At 39.4% G+C, this 20000-nt stretch overlaps 1 protein-coding gene and 1 long non-coding RNA gene across 4 annotated transcripts in view; one reads left to right on the forward strand and one right to left on the reverse strand.

Annotated features, from left to right (window-relative positions):
- Positions 1-19266, forward strand: part of LOC118767585 (auxin response factor 5-like) — a 24311-nt gene extending 5045 nt beyond the window's left edge. The window contains exons 3-4 of one of the 2 annotated variants that reach the window (XM_036512372.1): positions 17043-17336; positions 17370-19266. In XM_036512372.1, coding sequence (XP_036368265.1) covers positions 17071-17336; positions 17370-18852 — 1749 coding nt within the window. In that variant the 5' untranslated portion in view covers positions 17043-17070 and the 3' untranslated portion in view covers positions 18853-19266. Of the gene's footprint in view, positions 1-17042 lie in introns of both variants that reach the window. The other variant, XM_036512371.1, reaches the window with a different exon arrangement.
- Positions 10571-20000, reverse strand: part of LOC118767586 — an 11815-nt gene continuing 2385 nt past the window's right edge. For both annotated transcript variants that reach the window (XR_005003505.1, XR_005003504.1), the window contains exons 2-3: positions 19367-19519; positions 10571-10600 (exon numbers count right to left, since the gene is read on the reverse strand). This is a non-coding gene — a long non-coding RNA (uncharacterized LOC118767586). The remainder of the gene's footprint in view (positions 10601-19366; positions 19520-20000) is intronic.

A 20000-nucleotide genomic window follows, 5' to 3' on the forward strand; every position in this document is an offset into this window, starting at 1 on the left:
CAAGACATTGCTGCTATGATGTGATCAGACAGGAATCTAGTGATCCAAGAGATGAGAGGTGGGTAGAGTCATGGATGGGAATTTTTGATTAGAAAGTCATATGCAAGACGTGGTCAAAGGCTTTGCTGTTGTATAGAATAACAATATTGCTTTTACCTTATTTCTTCTATAAAATGAGAACTTACTGGTGGGGGACATAAGTAAGTAGATTCCTTGTGGATCTGGTTCTGTGGGGGCTGTAGCAGCAAGGCCAAAAATAAGGATACTCTCCTCAAGATGAAAATCAGAACAGTGTTTTCAGCTTCACTTCATGGGAATCTGCAGAATTCAACAGTTGTTCACACACTCATGCACTTCCCTAACCTTTGACCTGACAAACCGAATGAAACAAAAATATATATATATATATATATATATATATATATATATACACACCAACGAACTTCTGTCAGTTTCCGTCTACCAAATCCACTCAAACTGCTTTGGTGGGCCTAAGGTTATAGTGGAAGACACTTGCTCAAGGTGACATACAGTGGGACTGAACCTGGAACCATGTGGTTGGGAAGCAAGCTTCTTACCATGCAGCCATGCCTGCACCTATCCTTCTCTCTATATATATCTATATTCTCTTTTACTCTTTTACTTGTTTCAGTCATTTGACTGCGGCCATGCTGAAGCACCACCTTTAATCGAGCAACTCCACCCCGGGACTTATTTTTTGTAAGCCTAGTAGTTATTATATTGGTCTCCTTTGCCGAACCGCTAAGTTACGGGGACGTAAACACACCAGCTTTCGGTTGTCAAGCAATGCTAGGGGGACAAACACAAATATATATATATATATATATATATACATATACACGACAGGCTTCTTTCAGTTTCCATCTACCAAATCCACTCCCAAGGTTTTGGTCGGCCCGAGGGCTATAGTAGAAGACACTTTCCCAAGGTGCCACGCAGTGGGATGAACCCGGACCATGTGGTTGGTAACAAGCTACTTACCACACAGCCACTCCTGCACCTATATATCTATATATATAATATATATATATTTATTATATATATATATATATAGTATGCATGAACATATATATTATACATAAGTATATCCATATCCATCCATCCATACATCCTACATATCCATACCCAAACACAAGATATGTATACAATTAAATGAACTTTTCAAGGTCATAAATCGAAAAAGATGTTTACTACAATTAAATGATTTTTTTTCTTTTATCATTTTTACAAAATATAAAACTCTGTTACATTAATGGTTTAGAATTGTATAAAATTACTCAGATTTTTATGTTTTGGTGTCAAAATTGCTGTAATCTTTTAAAGGAAAATATTTTTATATTTATGTAGTGCAAAAAAAAAAATTAAGGGTTTCATTCCATTATCTTGTTTTTGTTTTTTGTTTTTTTTTTTTCTATTCAGTCCTCTTCACATCTATCTTCTATCTTCTCCCCATCTCTCCTCTTCCTCTCTCTCTTTTTCCCTCTCCCTCTCTATCTATTTATCTATATCTCTAAATCTATCATTATATCTTACTTCCACCTTCTCTATATTTCTTACTCTCCCTACTCTCCCTACTTCACCAGTTCCCTCTCTCTATCATCCGTCTGTCTTTCTATCTCACCTCTATCTCTCTCTCTCTCCTCTCATCTTATCTCTGTATTTGTCTCACTCACTCCACCTATCACCCTTTCTCCCCACTACATCTTCCACCCCTTCTCTCTCACTTTTTCTATCGCTCTATCTGCTACAAAAGAAACTCCATCAGCCTCTACCTTCTCCCGTGCTCTGGTGTGTGCGAGTGTGCGAGTATGCATTGTATACCTATGTGTGTGTGTGTGTGTGTGTGTGTGTGTGTGTGTATTGCGTGTATGTGTGTGTGTGAGTCTACATTGTATGCCTATGTGTGTGTGTGTATTTGCGTGTAAGTGTGTGTGTGTTTGCGTGTGTGTGTGTGAGTATACATTGTATGCCTATGCCTATGTGTGTGTGTATTGCGTGTATGTGTGTGTGTGTGTGTGTGAGTATGCATTGTATGCCTATGTGTGTGTGTATTGCGTGTATGTGTGTGTGTGTAAGTGTACATTGTATGCCTATGTGTGTATGTGTTTGTTTGTGAGTATGCATTGTATGCCTATGTGTGTGTGTATTGCGTGTATGTGTGTGTGTGTGTGTGAGTATGCATTGTATGCCTATGTGTGTGTGTATTGCGTGTATGTGTGTGTAAGTGTACATTGTATGCCTATGTGTGTATGTGTGAGTATGCATTGTATGCCTATGTGTGTGTGTATTGCGTGTATGTGTGTGTGTGTGAGTATGCATTGTATGCCTATGTGTGTGTGTATTGCGTGTGTGTGTTGTACTGTTCAATAAAACCCGTCCAACAAAGCGCCATCATCATCCTGCCCTACATTTCCATCAATGGCAGTTGCTGCTTTCCTTCCAGTCAATATCGATGCCAACAACACAACGACGACGACGACCACCACCACCATGGCGACGGCGACGCGAAGAAACGGCTGCTGCTGCTGTTGCTTACGCCGCCATGATGGCGTCACTGACAACAGAGAAAAAGGAGAGACACAGTTACCTCCCTTCTGCTACATTTATCTCCATTTTTGAGTGGCTTCTTCACTTCTCACCCCCCCCCCATCGTTTCATAGCTAATTAGCTTAATGGCAAACCATAGATGTGGGTGTACCTTTATAATATGTGCAGGGATATATGTAAATACATACGTATGTATGTGTGTATATGTATGTATGTATATAATTATATATATTATATATATATATATTACATACAATATATATCTACATACATATACACACATACATATATATATATATATATATATGTATGTATATATATATATATTATATATATAAATATATATATACAAATGCATACATATATATACATATACACATACACATACACATACACCACACATATATATATAAGGATACATATTATGTATGTATATGTGTGTGTGTGTGTGTGTGTATATATATATATATATACACATGCATACATACATACATGTATATACACATACACACGCATATATATAAGAATACATATATGTATGTATATGTGTGTGTATATATATATATATATATAGACATTTGCTTGTTGTGTTGTTCCTACACCTGTCTGTCTTTGTTTTTCTCTAAATTTGAACTATACACACACACACACACACACACACACACACACACACACACACACACACACATACACACACACACACACACACACATATATATACATATATGTATCCATATATATGTGTGTGTATGTGTATATATATGTATGTATGCATAGAGAGAGCAATAAGAAAATGGAGGGGATTAATAGGTGGTTCATCAACTTTTAGACATTATATTATGTCAACTTATTTATTTATTTACTAAAATGACAATTACAAGAATATACATACATGTATAACATATTATGCTTTACATATAAAATATAAAATATATTGATATATAAAGATACCAGTAATTATTACAATATAACATACAGGAATATAAATTGGGAAAATAAAAAATATATATATATGTATGTGTACATACATATATGTATATACATTTAGTATATATACATGTATCTATACACACAGATAAAGGGTGAAATATAATTAATTTAATAAAATCAACAAATTTCACCAAGTAGTGTTTCGGTATGGAAAAGGACCATATTCGGTAAAATTATATATAATTATAACAATGAGGGTTTTTGAAACAGGTTGCTAGACCACATACCGAAAGTATTAGAAATAGCAGCCAGACAACTATTATTTCTTTTACTACAAAAATATGTCCCACAAACAACAGTATTTGCAACACACTATGGCAAAAAAAAAACGAAGAAAAACAACGAAATCAAACGTGTGTGTATATTTATACCATCATCATCTTCATCATCCTTCAATGTCCCTTGTTTCATGCTGGCATGGGTTGAACAGTTTGATAAGAACTTAAGAACTGAGAAGCCAGAAGGTTCTGCCAGGTTCTTTGTGTGGCTTGGCATTGTTTCTACAGCTGGATGCCCTTCCTAACACCAACCACTTAACAGGGTGTAATGGGTTCTGTCTATGTGGCACCAACACCAGTGAGATCACCAGGTACCCATAAAATAAGACCCCCCAACTGAGTAGGGTATAAACTGGAGAAAGAAACTATGATTGAGTGAGAGTAGTAGGTGTCTTGCTGAAGATGTGAATACATGGCTTGCTTACCTGGAAAATAAGGGAGAGAAAGAGAGAAAGAGAGAGAGAGGGGGGGGAGATGTGAGGTCCAAGTATAACCTGAGTACGAGAGAAAGTGAAAGGTGCTCTTTGTTGAAATGGTGTGACAAATGATTAACCTTTTAGTGTTCGCATTATTCTGCCAAAATTAATCCCTTTTTATCCACATTGCCTTGAACTAATCATGCATTAATCTTGGTGCTATGAGATTTTGATGAGGTAGCTGTTAATTTTTAGAATGATATTGTAGGGTTGGTGTGAGAGACCAGATCTGGCCAGTTTGAACATAAAACAGGCAGAATACTTTTGGCCAGATATGGGGGCCGGTTTAAATGCTAAAGGGTTAAAATAGGGAAAGAGTTAGATGCTGAGGGATATCAGTTCGGTATTGCTAGAAGTGAGGAAAACAGACGATAAATTATGGGGGAAGGTTTGACAGACCCTCAATTCTGCTGAAATGTATGTGGGTCTTCTCAAGCAAAGCATTGATCTTGGTCCTTCTTCATCTCCTCCAACAGGCTCAACATTTTGAAGTCAGTCTTCACCACTTCATCTCTCATCTCTTCCTAGCTCTGTGAGGGCATGTGGCTTAGTGGTTAGGGCATTCAGCTCATGATCGTAAGGTTGTGAGTTCGATTCCCGGCAACGCGTTGTGTCCTTGAGCAAGACACTTTATTTCACGTTGCTCCAGTCCACTCAGCTGGCAAAAATGAGTTGTACCTGTATTTCAAAGGGCCAGCCTTGTCACACTCTGTGTCACGCTGAATCTCCTTGTGAACTACGTTAAGGGTACATGTGTCTGTGGAGTGCTCAGCCATTTGCACGTTAATTTCACGAGCAAGCTGTTCCGTTGATCGTATCAGCTGGGACCCTCATCGTCGCAACCGACGGAGTGCTCCTTTCCCTAGCTCTACCTCTTCCCTATATTCCTTCTGTATTTAGCAACTGGCACTTCTTTATATAGTTGTCTTCATCCATTTGCATCCCATGACCATACCAGTGCAATCTTCTCTCTTGTATACCACATATGATGCCTCTTATGCCCAATTTTTCTATATATCCTTTGTCGTGCATGAACACCAACATTGCACATCCATCACAACATAGCCATTTAATTTCTTTCAAGTTTTCACTTGTCCTTTGCATTCACAGCCCAAGTTTCGCAGCCATGTAGCATTGCTGTTCACACAGCAGCATCATACAATCTGCCTTACATTCTGAGAGAGAGGCCTTTTGTTACCAACAGAGTTAAAAGTTTGTAACAGGATGAGAAGGACTGTAACCCTGGATGGGTGCAGCTCTCATCCTTTACCGTAAAATATTAATCGAAGGAAAGAATCAGGACTTCCGATTAACTTCTACAGCATAAATATTTTATTTCTGGATTTGCAATATATATATTCTTCTTCAGGGCGAATCGGCAGCCTAGGAGCTTATCGCAGTAGTCCCGTGGAATGAGCCAAATCCTGTCCATTCAAGCATAGCGGAGATATGCCATGAGGTGACAGCTTGGAGAGAGCTGTTAAAACATGACCATCCTGTTTGACTGTCAGCATTTGAGAGAGGTCGATACGCGGGAAATTCTGCTGCTGCTAGTTTTCTGCGCATGCGCATGAGGGAACTTCCAGCAGGCCTCCCGGAAGAATCCAAACTCTGCACATGTGTGCTGAAGATTTCCAGAATGGCATCACTACACATTCATAGCTCAAGTTTTGCAGCCATGTAGCATTGCTGTTCACACAGAGGCATCATACAATCTGTCTTTCATTCTGAGAGAGAAGCCTTTTGTTACCAACGGAGTTAAAAGTTCTCTGAATGTTCTTCAGCCAATTTGTATTCTGGCACCTATGCTTTCAGAGCATCCTCTTTCACTGTTAATTAGACTACTTAGGTAGCAGAAACTATCAGCGAGCTGGCTAAGGCGGCGAGCTGGCAGAAACGTTAGCACGCCGGGCGTTATGCTTAGCTGTATTTCGTCTGCCACTACGTTCTGAGTTCAAATTCCGCCGGGATCGACTTTGCCTTTCATCCTTTCAGGGTCGATTAAATAAGTACCAGTTGCGCACTGGGGTTGATATAATTGACTTAATCCGATTGTCTGACCTTGTTTGTCCCTTCTGTGTGTAGCCTCTTGTGGGCAGTAAAGGAATAGGTATTTCATCTGCCACTACGTTCTGAGTTCAAATTCTGCTGAGGTCGACTTTGCCTTTCATCCTTTCAGGGTCGATTAAATAAGTACCAGTTGCGCACTGGGGTTGATATAATTGACTTAATCCGATTGTCTGACCTTGTTTGTCCCTTGTGTGTGTAGCCTCTTGTGGGCAGTAAAGGAATAGGTATTTCATCTGCCACTACGTTCTGAGTTCAAATTCTGCCGGTCGACTTTGCCTTTCATCCTTTCAGAGTCGATTAAATAAGTACCAGTTGCGCACTGGGGTCAATATAATCGACTTAATCCGAGTGTCTGTCCTTGTTTGTCCCTTCTGTGTGTAGCCCCTTGTGGGCAGTAAAGGAATAAGAAACTATCGACCACTTCTAGGGATCCTCCTGAGCATATCAGAACCGTTATTTCTCATGTGCTCTTACCATTTATTGCTCCTGCACATCTGCTACAAATAAATTCTTTCTCTTTAGTCTTCTTTTGATTCCACTGCACCTCTTATGTGTCCATAATTTGCACTGAGCACACTGTATGGAATTTCTACCTGCACCTTGTCTATATATGGAACAGGGCCATTTATCTAAAGGGATTAGTGTTTTGTCTGTTTTCCTGCTAATTAGAACTTGATACTACTCCTTGGTGTGGTCTTCCTCTGTTAATAATAATATTCAGAAAATTGAAGAATTCCAAGGTATACTCTCTCTTTTACTCTTTTACTTATTTCAGTCATTTGACTGCGGCCATGCTGGAGCACCGCCTTTAGTCGAGCGAATCGACCCCGGGACTTATTCTTTGTAAGCCCAGTACTTATTCTATCGGTCTCTTTTGCCGAACCGCTAAGTGGACACACACACATACATATATATATATATATATATATATATATATATATCATCAATCATCTCAGTCCTTTGTCGTCTCTTTCATAAGGTTCAGCACTTTGAGATCGGCCCTTGCTACTTCAACCCATGTCTTCCTAGGTCTCTCTCTTCCACAAGTTTAATCCACTTTAAGTGATCAGTACTTCTTTATACAGCTGTCCTCATTCCCCATCCATATGCTGCTTGCGAAGACCTGTCGAGGCAAGTGAAATCAAAATCAAATTCAATGACGGCACTGCATGACTGGCATCTGTGCTAGTGGAGCGCTAAGAGCGCCACCCGAGCGTGATTGTTGCCAGGGCCAATAACTTGGCTCCCCATGCCAGTGACACGTAAAGAGCACCATTTGACCTTGATCGTTACCAGCGTCACCTTACTGGTACATGAAAAACAATATTCGAGCGATAGTGTTGCCAGTGCCGCTGGACTGGCTCCTGTGCAGGTGGCACATAAAAACCACCATTTGAGCATGGCCGTTGCCAGTACTGCCTGACTGGCCGTCGTGCCAGTGGTACATAAAAGCACCCACTACACTCTCGGAGTCGTTGGTGTTAGGAAGGGCATCCAGCTGTAGAAACTCTGCCAGATCAAGATTGGAGTCTGGCGCAGCCATCTGGTTCACCAGTCTCCAGTCAAAACCACCCAACCCATGCCAGCATGGAAAGCGGACGTTAAACGATGATGATGATGATGATGGTGATGGTGATGATGGTGATGGTGATGATGATGATGATGATGATGGTGATGATGATGATGATGTTGATGATGATACTGATGATGATGATGATCTAATTCCTCTTATGTCTAGCTTTTCTCTCATTACATTTGCATGTCATACATGCACACTGGCATTGCACATCCACTGCACATCCAGTGAAGCATATCATCTCGAAATCATAGTTGTAGCCAGTGCTGGTGTCCTGTAACAGGCGCCCATGCCAGTGGTATGTATAAGCAGCCATGCCGGTGGCACATAGAAGAAGCACCCATACCAGTGGGCACATAAAAAGCACCCATTGCACTTTTGGAATGATTGGCATTAGACGGGGCCTCCAGCTGTGGGCACCAAGCCAAACCAGACTGGGACCACCTGGTGCAGCCCTCTGGTTTACCAGTTGCAGTCAAACCAGCTAACCCATGCCAGCATGGAAAGCATACGTTAAATGATGATGATAATGATGATGATGATGATGATGGTGATGGTGATGGTGATGGTGATGGTGGTGGTTTTGGTGGTAGTGGTGGTGGTGCTGGTGGTACTGGTGATAGTGGCGGTGGTTTTGGAGGTGGTGGTACTGGTGGTAGTGGTGGTGGTTTTGGTGGTGGTGCTGGTGGTGATGTATGATGATGTAATATATAAAATAAAAAAATACTAATTTATTGTTGCCTCAAAGTCAGACATTTGTTGGAAATAGCTGTTGTTGAAACCCTGTGTGTGTGTGTGTGTGTGTGTATTGATATGTATATATGAAACTTGTATTCCCTGTCAAGGTCAACTTTACCTTATAGGTTGTCTTCTGCCAGCTCTTTTGCCACCACCCTCATCATTACCACCACCAACACCGCCAGCAACATTTTCATTGTTTTCTTTCTCTCCCTCTTCACTCTATTTAGTCTCTGCCGATCAGCTGAGTTCACCTTCATCATCAGAGTCCCCCCCACCATCCCTCCACCAGGTAACTCCCTTCTCTCTGTTTACCCCACCTCCACACATAGGAAAACGATTTTGTGTGTGTGTGTGTTGAAACCTGGCGGGGGTTGGTGATGACACTAATAAAACAATGGAACCCCTCAACCTTGTAGGAAAGGGATTATTTTTCTGTGGCATATTATGAAGGGATTATAGGAGCTAGTTACTAAAACTGGACAGTTGTTGTTAATCCAACATCAATGGATGAAGTCAGTCAGCAGATAATCCTGGTCAAGTCTGGTCTTGCACAGGTATTTCTCCGCTGATGTCGTTAACCTTAATTCACTCCAGTATTCACACACCTTTTGTATCTTACTTGTTTCAGTCATTAGACTACGACCATGCTGGGGCACTGTGGTCAAACAGTTTTGGCTGAATGAATCAACACTTTCAAATTTCTTTGTAAGCCTAGCACTTATTTTATTGGTCTCTTTTGCTAAACCACTAAACAGGGATGTAAACACACCAACACAGATGCAAAGACACACACACACACAAACACATACACACACACACACACACACACACATATATGACAGGCTTCTTTCAGTTTCCATCTACTAAATAGGTGCAGGAGTGGCTGTGTGGTAAGTAGCTTGCTAACCAACCACATGGTTCCGGGTTCAGTCCCACTGCGTGGCATCTTGGGCAAGTGTCTTCTGCTATAGCCCCGGGCCGACCAATGCCTTGTGAGTGGATTTGGTAGACAGAAACTGAAAGAAGCCCGTCGTATATATGTATATATATGTATATGTATATATATATGTGTGTGTGTATGTGTGTTTGTGTGTCTGTGTTTGTCCCCCTAGCATTGCTTGACAACCGATGCTGGTGTGTTTACGTCCCCGTCACTTAGTGGTTCAGCAAAAAAAAGGGACCGATAGAATAAGTACTGGGCTTACAAAGAATAAGTCCCAGGGTCGATTTGCTCTACTAAAGGCGGTGCGCCAGCATGGCCGCAGTCAAATGACTGAAACAAGTAAAAGAGTAAATCCACTCTCATGGTTTTGGTTGGGCCAAGGGTACAGTAGAAGTCACTTTCCCAAGGTACCATGCAGTGGGATTGGACCTGGAACTATGTGGTCAGGAAGCAACTTCTTATCACAGAGAATTACTGGATTTGTAAATAATTATTTTATTTAATCTTTTAAAATAATTTAAGAGTCTTTGGGGTTAAGATTTCTCAGAATATTTCCAACCATCTCCAATGGAGAATTCCATTGGCTCATTATGCAGCATCATTGACAGAAGGGGAACTCATTCATGTTTAGACAGGGAGGCTGACGTCCCTTTATCCACACAACCAGCAGTAAACTCTCTGACACGGATCATATAAAATGCACACACACACACACACAACATATGCACTTAAACTCATATACACACTGCATGCACACACACACACATACACACACTACATTGCACATACACATACACGGATATATATATGTGTGTTATATATGTATGTATATTCTTGTAATTGTCATTTTAGTAAATAAATAAATAAATTGACATAATATAATGTCTAAATGTGATGAACCACTTATTGACCCCTCCATTTCTTATTGCTCTCTCTCTCTCTCTCTCTCTCTCTCTCTCTATATATAGATATATATACTATATATATATATATATATATATATATATATTTATATATATTTATATATATATGTATTATATATAGGCAGAAAATAATAGTTATCGCCATGCTAATATGGCATTCTTATAAAAATAAGAATAAAGCTGTCCGCTTATTAGCTCCATGAGGCCATCGCCTAAGTTAGCTATTTGATACACAAACTGTATCCATATAACCTTCGAACAAGGGAGGTCAGTCGCTCCACACTACTTGACCGACAGCTACAGACGAGCTAACTTAAGGCGATGGCCTCATGGAGCTAATAAGCGGACAGCTTTATTCTTATTTTTATAAGAATGCCATATTAGCATGGCGATAACTATTATTTTCCAGGAATGCTGCCGTGATCTCTTTTAGAGAGACTTAGGAATTTTAATATTTCTATTATATAGGCAGAGTTTACGAAAAAACAAAGGACGAAGACAGGTGGTGTACAAAACAAACAGATGTATTAGTATAAAGCTCAGGAATAGAAAAAGTCTTTTGCATTTCGAGCCTACGCTCTTCTACAGAAAGGAACACAGAAAAAACAAGGAGAGAAAAAAATGTGTGTAGAGGCTAACGATCTATCATGGCAACTAGTGCCAGACAGAAGGGTCAAACATGAGGAGGAAAGTAGGGGATATATATATATGTATGTATACCGGAGTAAACACATAAATGTGAAACAAGGTGGAAAAAAGAGTACTCAAATACCAGTGGTAGAGTAAGGTAGAGTAATATGCTTTATTTAAAGCAGCAGAAAATTCAACAAAACCTGTTACTCTGAGTTTCACGTTGCCGTTCATTGGACAGTTTTTCTAGCAAAAACTGTCCGATGAACGGCAACGTGAACTCAGAGTAACAGGTTTTGTTGAATTTTCTGCTGCTTTATATAAAGTATATGTATGTATATATATATATATCTATATATATATATATATATATATATATATACACATACACACACACACATACATATATATTCTCTCTTTTCTCTTTTCAAAGAAAATATTTCTCCCAGCATTCACTATTTTCCTCTCGTTCTGGTCTAACGACCCTCCGTGTTTGTTTCTTTCGGTTTCCTTGTATGTCTCCACTATCCTGTTTTTGTTCCCAACTTTGACCCTCCATAAAATCCTAAATTTATTTTGGAAGTTATGGGAGCAACTGTCTTCGAAGACTCATATTATCGTTAAATGCTCGAAATGATGAGGGGTCTTTCTTTGTGTTACTTGTCCTGTTTTCAATTTTTGTCTCTTGTTGTTTGCATATTTAACTTGCTTGTTTTCATACCTTATGTTGTTTACAGTCGGTGACGTCCTCTACCCATATATGCCAAAAGGTTTGCAAATTCACTTGAGGCCTCAAAAGACATTTTAAGATCCACAAAGATCAGAACTTATCTGCAGCTCTTGGTGGTCCAAATCAGAGTTGTAATCTATGTGGGTGTCTTTTCAGAACATTGTCTGGTTTTAAAAGCCACATCAGATGCCTTGTTGGTGCTAGAGGAGGTGGTCAAACTCTGCATAAGGAGTAGACAACCACCATATATATATTATTTATATTATTATTATTATTATTATTATTATTATTATATATATATACTCTTTTACTCTTTTACTTGTTTCAGTCATTTGCCTGCGGCCATGCTGGAGCACTGCCTTTAGTCGAGCAAATCGACCCCGGGACTTATTCTTTGTAAGCCCAGTACTTATTCTATCGGTCTCTTTTGCCAAACCGCTAAGTGACGGGGACGTAAACACACCAGCATCGGTTGTCAAGCAATGCTAGGGGGACAAACACAGACACACAAACAAATACACACACACACATATATATATATATATATATATATATATATATACATATATATGACAGGCTTCTTTCAGTTTCCGTCTACCAAATCCACTCACAAGGCATTGGTTGGCCCGGGGCTATAGCAGAAGACACTTGCCCAAGGTGCCATGCAGTGGGGCTGAACCCGGAACCATGTGGCTGGTTAGCAAGCTACTTACCACACAGCCACTCCTGCGCCTATTTATATATATATATAATAACAAAATAATAGATAAAACATGCATATATGCATACATATATGTACATACCTACATCTATATGTATATATACATGTATATATGGGTACAGGACACCAAAAAAGACGTCGAACATAATGAGAAACGAAAACATAAAAACAAAACCATTTTTTAAGCAACGAAAAACAGCGTAAAAGACATACAACACAAGGAAATTTCCCTTCTTCAGCCACCTCTGTTTCGTCTACTCCGTGTTATATACATATATTGGATTGCCTATGATTAGTCCACTGAAGGATGAAGGCCTCAGCATGTTCTCTCCATCAACCTCCGTCTGATGTGGGGGCTCTGAATTTGAGTTTGAGATCATACTGCTCTGATGAGCCTCCTCTGCTACACTGGGGCTCGACATGTTTTGGCAGAGACGTGGCAGTTCTTATACTCTTTTCCAGTAGTTAAATTGATTACAATGATGCCAGCATTCAACTTGTACTTTCTTTATTGACCCTCAAGAGAATGAAAGGCAAAGTTGGTCTTGGCGGAAAGGGACAACAAAACATCCAGATAGAGGATACAAAGAAAACAAGGACGGGTCATTCAGAGTTTTCTTTCCTCAGTCGAGTTCCAGATTATCTTTGCAATTTCAGCTGGTTATACTCAAGAATGCTCCAATCTGGCCAGCCCCAAGGAAAAACTAAGCTAAGAGCATTAGATTCCTTGGAAAAAGGCAGCAAATGTATATGAAAACAAGGACGGAAAAAACAGAGAAGGTTACACAAATACAAATAACAGGACATAACAACAGGTGTCTTTCGACTAAAGATGAATTAAATTAAGCTGGTGTGTGTGGAAGTAAAGCATTATACCAAGGATACAAGATTTCACAGGCACAGGGAAGAAAATAGATATTACATGGACAGCGGCCGAACCAAGAAAGAAAGGTCAGGCTTGGCCGAACACCGTCCACGTGGGGGGAGAAAAGAGAGAGAGGCAGAGGGACAGAAGAAATAAGGAGGGGCAAGAAAAAATGACAGGGACACAGTGAAGTGAATGGGATGTTTTGCGTTCATGTCCCATTTTGTATTTATATATATATACATATTAGAGGGAAACCACTTTCAGTTTTTTTATATGCTAGACCACTGTTGTGAAATCGATGTTAATTAAATTAATATCTAATTTCTCACACTCATCTTAAATTCATATATATATATATATATATATATAGATCGCCATGTTGATTCGCTAGCCTCTGCACGCATTTTTTTTCTCTCCTTGTTTCTCTCCGTGTTTCTTTTCTGTGTATCTTTCTGTTGAAGAGCGTAGGCTCGAAACGTAAAAGACTTGTTTTATTTATATTCCTGAGCACCATACTAATACAATTATTTGTTTGTACTACACCTGCCTTCGTCTTTTGTTTATTTTCATAAAGCTTCCCGTTATATATATATATATATATATATATATATACACGACCAGTGTTGGACTCCTCATTTGAACCTGGAGCTTAATATAGTCTGTCCATAGCCCTTACTCAGCATTACCTGACCTCTTTGGGTCTTCTTGACACCAGTACCTCTCATACCTTGATTTCTCACTGTGCATGTTTGTATGTTATTGGAACTTAACTGGGAGCTTATACGATATCTGACGAGATAATATATCCTTCCAAACTCATTTTTATGTTTACACACTCACACGCACACACGAGTATACATATAGCCGTACAGAGTATGTGTATAACAATAATGCTTCTATAAATTGTGTGTGTGTGTGTGTGTGTGTGTGTGTACATGGTACACTGCTTGTGTAAATGTTGTGTGCCATTGAGACAGTAAGTGAGAGACATTACGTGAGAAGAGAGAAGTGTTGAGATTTTGATAAGAGAATCGTTGGATGTTGAAATAAGATGAAAAAGCTGCATTAGTTTAATTTATGGAGTGAAATGGTTGAAGTCGTGTCACGGTTCGGTGATTTCAGGCTGAGAGGGAAAGACACATCATTACATCTTCAACTGATGTTTGAAAGGCAAGCAAAAAAAAAAAAAAAAAGAGAGAGAGAGAGGAAGAAAGAAAGAACAAGTTTTTCAATTCATTTTGAAATGATGAAAGAATCGACCGTTTGCGCATCGGTTGCTGTTACGGTTTTGATGCTCATTAAAATGCACATTAAATGCACTTTTATCATTCTGATGCAAATCTTTTGACATGTGATAGGGTCTTAAGAGTTATGATTATGAATATAATTAGATTTTTCATTAAATACAATTACACTAATTAAATCAACTATTTCTCTTTTTTACTGGTTTAAATCGATTTTCTTCATCTCTATGTTGTTGTTGTTGTTGTTGTCCTCGATGTTGATGTTGTTGTAGCAATAGGTTTTTACAACTTATTACGACATTATTGCATCTGACCACTCAACCATTACATATAGGGTTTGGAGCCCCTGTATTCCTGCTTCGGTCAGTCAAAGTGCTCAGTTATGTACCTTGGTCACTGTCCAGCTACAATAAAGTTTGAACTCGCAAACATTTGGCCAATGGTCTTTCGTATGAACCCCCCTGTTTCTATCCTTTACCAAAAATCTCATAGCAAGTTGTAAAATATTTATCAAAAGATAATTGCCTATAAAGATGGTGTGTGTGTGTATGTGTGTGTGTGTGAATGCATGTGTGTGTTTGTGTGAATGTATGTATGTGTGTTTATATATATATGCCGTTTAGGTGCAGGAGTGGCTGTGTGGTAAGTAGCTTGCTTACCAACCACATGGTTCCGGGTTCAGTATCACTGTGTGGCTCCATGGGCAAGTGTCTTCTTCTTTTGCCTCGGGCTGACCAAAGCCTTGTGAGTGAATTTGGTAGACGGAAACTAAAAGAAGCCCGTCATATATATATATATATATACATATATGTGTATTTGTCTCCCCAACATCTCTTGACAACCAATGCTGGTGTGTTTATGTCCCCTTAACTTAGCAGATTGGCAAAAGAGACTGATGAAATACATACTAGGCTTGCAAAGAATAAATCCTGGGGTCGATTTGCTTGACTAAAGGTGGTGCTCCAGCATGACTGCAGTCAAATGAGTGAAACAAGCAAAAGGATAAAAGAATATATATATATGTATATTTATATAACCTGTGTGTGTGTGTGTGTGTGTGTGGAGCCAAAACCCTTATACGTTCACCAAAACAGGGTAGTATTGATTTTCAATTTAAACACTTACTGCAAGGAATGTCAAGGTATTATAGTAGTCTTTGGGGTTATTCCCTACTTCCACAAAAAGTATCGAAGGGCCATACTAAGTTAACAGGGCCCTATCATTAAGAAGTTCTGAGAGAAAGGCTTATGAAGGGACAATATTCAGAAGTTGGACTTTGGTCTTATCAAATATCACACTCACCATAAATACTTTGTAAGGATTCAATCATTAAATGAGAAGGGTTTACTAGAAAATTGGACCTTTAAAACATTAGTTATATTATCTCTATAAAATGGTAGATTGAAGAAGCTCTCTAAGTATCTGTTAATCTCTGGTTTACTCTTTTACTTTTTTACTTGTTTCAGTCATTTGACTGTGGCCATGCTGGAGCACCGCTTTTAGTCGAGCAAATCAACCCTAGGACTTATTCTTTGTAACCCTAGTACTTATTCTATCGGTCTCTTTTGCCGAACCGCTAAGTTACAGGGACATAAGCACACCAGCATTGGTTGTCAATCGATGTTGGGAGGACAAACATATACACACATGCATATATATATATATATATATATATATCATCATCATCATCATTTAGCGTCCGCTTTCCATGCTAGCATGGGTTGGACAGTTCAACTGAGGTCTGTGAAGACAGAAGGCTGCATCAGGCCCAGTCTGACCTGGCAGTGTTTCTACGGCTGGATGCCCTTCCTAACGCCAACCACTCCGTGAGTGTAATGGGTGCTTTTTACGTGCCACCCGCACAGGTGCCAGATGGAGCTGGCAAACGGCCACGAACGGATGGTGCTTTTTACGTGCCACTGGCACGGGGGCCAGGCGAGGCTGGCAACGGATGATGGGCTTCTTTCAGTTTCTGTCTACCAAATCCACTCACAAAGCCTTGGTTGGCCCAAGGTTATAGTGGAAGGCACTTGCCCAAGTTGCCATGCAGTGAGACTGAGCCAGGAACCATGTGGTTGGTAAGCAAGCTACCTACCACGTAGCCTACCATCATTAATTTCATCAAAATCTACTTGTTCCTTAAAATTTAAAAATCTTGGCTAATTAACAAATTTCTGTAAAAGACTTTGTGTTATGTTTCGTGTTTTCTTTTCAATTGTTTTCCCCAAAATTAACCTTTCTTTTCTTTAAATTTATTTTTTGATATTCATTTTATGTTTTTGTTTTTCTTTCTAGTTCAAGATAACAACAACATGTTCCCGGTCTTCAACCCCGTGCTGCAGTCACCAGCGACCAACCATGTCTCATCTCCAGTCTCTCTGGCGCCATCCTTCACTCGTCCCAGCCGTGGAGTCGCTACAGCTTTTCCATTGCCCCAGCTGCAGTCGCTCAACCAAACGTCGGTGCCACAAGCTGCTGCCAAACTTCGCCATTCTCAACCTCAACATTCTTATTATCACCATCAACTGCAGCATTTTCCCAAATCATCCCAGCAGCAGCAACAGCAGCAACAACAACAGCAGCAGCAGCAGCAACAACTCCAGCATCACAGACAACAGCAACAGCAGATACAGTTGCCACAAATACATCATCTACAGCAGTTGAAGCAGCAACAACAACAGCAGCATCATCTGCAGCAGCAGAAACATCAACAAGAAGAACATAAGCTACTCTCACAGTCACCCCATCATGTGTCACTACCATCACAGCATCATCAACAGCATCATCATCAACAACAACAACAACAACATCACCATCACCAACAACAACAACAGCAGCAGCAACAACAACAACAGCAGCAGCAGCAGCAACCAATGTTTCGAGTGTATTCTCCTATTCAAGAACCAGGTGAAATCTTGTTACCTCCCCTGCAGCCAGTCAACCAGAAACATCTGTTATCATCGGTGCATGAAAATGTATTGATGCCTCACCAAGACCAGCCACAGCAATGTCAAGATGGCCAGAAGAAAGCTATACCTCAGACAAACCCTGAACCACAATCAAAAGAAATTGAGAAGGACCACAAGAGTACCCAGGTACAATCCCATGTCAATACGACAGTTGGCTATCAAAAGGTGGAGAAGACATGTCCAATGCGATTCATTGATTTATTGAAGAATTTAAGCCACGTTGAAGGTACAATTGCTTGGTGCATGGACCTAGGCCTGATTCCGTCATCTCATACGTGTCACCGGTGTGGTGCAGTGATGCAGCTAAAATCTTGTCCAGCTTCTGTGACAACTGATGGTTACATATGGCAGTGTAACAAACAAAAATCTGGTATCAAGTGCGACACTTCTCGGTCACTGCGAGCGGGCAGCTGGTTCTCCCAGAGCAATCTGACTCTTGAAGAGGTTCTACAGATCACGTATTGGTGGACCCAATGTGTTTCTGAAGACTTCCTTGTTTACCAAACTGCAGTTAGTAAACCATCTGTTCTTGATTGGTGCAACTATTGCCAGGAACTCTGTTTGACCTACTTGATGAAACAGAGCCAATGCATCGGAGGACCAGGGACAGTTGTAGAAATTGATGAAGCCATGTTTTATGGTCGGAATGGTCATCGTTTGTCTGGTCAGTGGATTTTCAGTGGCATTCAACAGAAAAGTAACTGGTCTTGCTTTATCTTCCCTGTTGGAGAAAAAACAGATGGAACTGGTCTTATAGAGGTTATTGAACGCTGGGTGAAACCTGGCACGACAGTCCTGTGTAACTGGAACCCTACTGACCGCCTCACTGACGACGGACATACATACCTGAAGTTTACATACAATATGACCTTCAAGTGTGTGGAGGAGATGGAGGTGAATGATGGATGCATCAATGAGAATGGTGATTTGTCTCTGAAGGACACCCCTGTGATTGCAAAGAATTTCTGGAAGGAAATTCGTGCATCTTCCACATCAACAGATAATGCGACCTGTGAAACGATAACATTTGATAGTGCAATGGCAGAAAGTATCTGGCGTAAACAACAAGGAGAAGAAGATATCTTTCTTTCATTTATCAAAGCTGTTAAATTTGCCTATAGTTAGTGACTAGGTTAAGCTGGATAATCCTTCCAAAGGTGAGACTTTGAGGTCAGTTGTGAGGAAAAAAGAACAAATAAAAAAAAATTATTGCACAAATTTGGTCATGATTTGAGGGGAACATTGAAGAGAAAGTGACATTTGGCATCGTGTGATGGGAGAAAGAAATAGAAGGAATTCCTCAAAGATTCCCACTTCTTAGCCATTGATGCCACTGTCTGTCGGCGGCATTCCCCACCCCTAGGAAATGTCATCATGTGTCCCCCCCCCACTACTTTCAATATTGGTGGAAAGGCATGTTCATCACCAGACATTCTTCACATATTGTTTTGGAAACAAACAAAAAAAAAATATATTACATAAACTTACCAAATCTCTATGACTTCTTCAGACTTTCCATTACCTGACATTTTATGAAGAGAATGGTAGATTTTTGGAGGTGGATGAATAATGAAGAGGAGACAAAGACATCCTTGCCAAATTCATTATCAAGGTCATTCAGTACAGTTTCTCACTCTACATCTCTCTCTCTCTCTCTCTCTCTCTCTCTCTCTCCTCTCTTTCTTTCTCTCTCTCTTTTACCATGCACAGAAACATTCCAAGTGCATGCACTGGTGAAAAAAATGGATAAAAGCACACATTTTACACATGTATGTATATATGTATAAACACACTCACATTCACACAGACACATACACACACTCATATACATACATACATACATGCATGCATACATATATATATATACATATATATATATATGTATATATATATGTATATATATATATATATATATATATTATATATATATATATATGTTCATACACACTCACACGAAGTCCCATATCGCCTTATAAGTATATTTTTAGGTAAAAAAGAGACAAAATATATGAGATATTCTGAAAAATTAAATAGAAATAGTTCTGTATTTATGAATATATATATATAAGAAAAGAAAATGGAGATAAGGAAGTTAATAATTGTTTATTATTAACAAATATATATATACATACATATATACATATATACATGCACACTCACATACACACACACACATATATATGAATATATTTATCCCTGGAGTCATAATAGATTTGAATGTATCACAATATTGTGTTTGAATAAAAGTATTGTGTGTGTGTTTGTGTGTGTGT

The sequence above is a fragment of the Octopus sinensis genome, linkage group LG23, assembly GCF_006345805.1.
Source record: "Octopus sinensis linkage group LG23, ASM634580v1, whole genome shotgun sequence".
Lineage (NCBI taxonomy): Eukaryota > Metazoa > Mollusca > Cephalopoda > Octopoda > Octopodidae > Octopus > Octopus sinensis.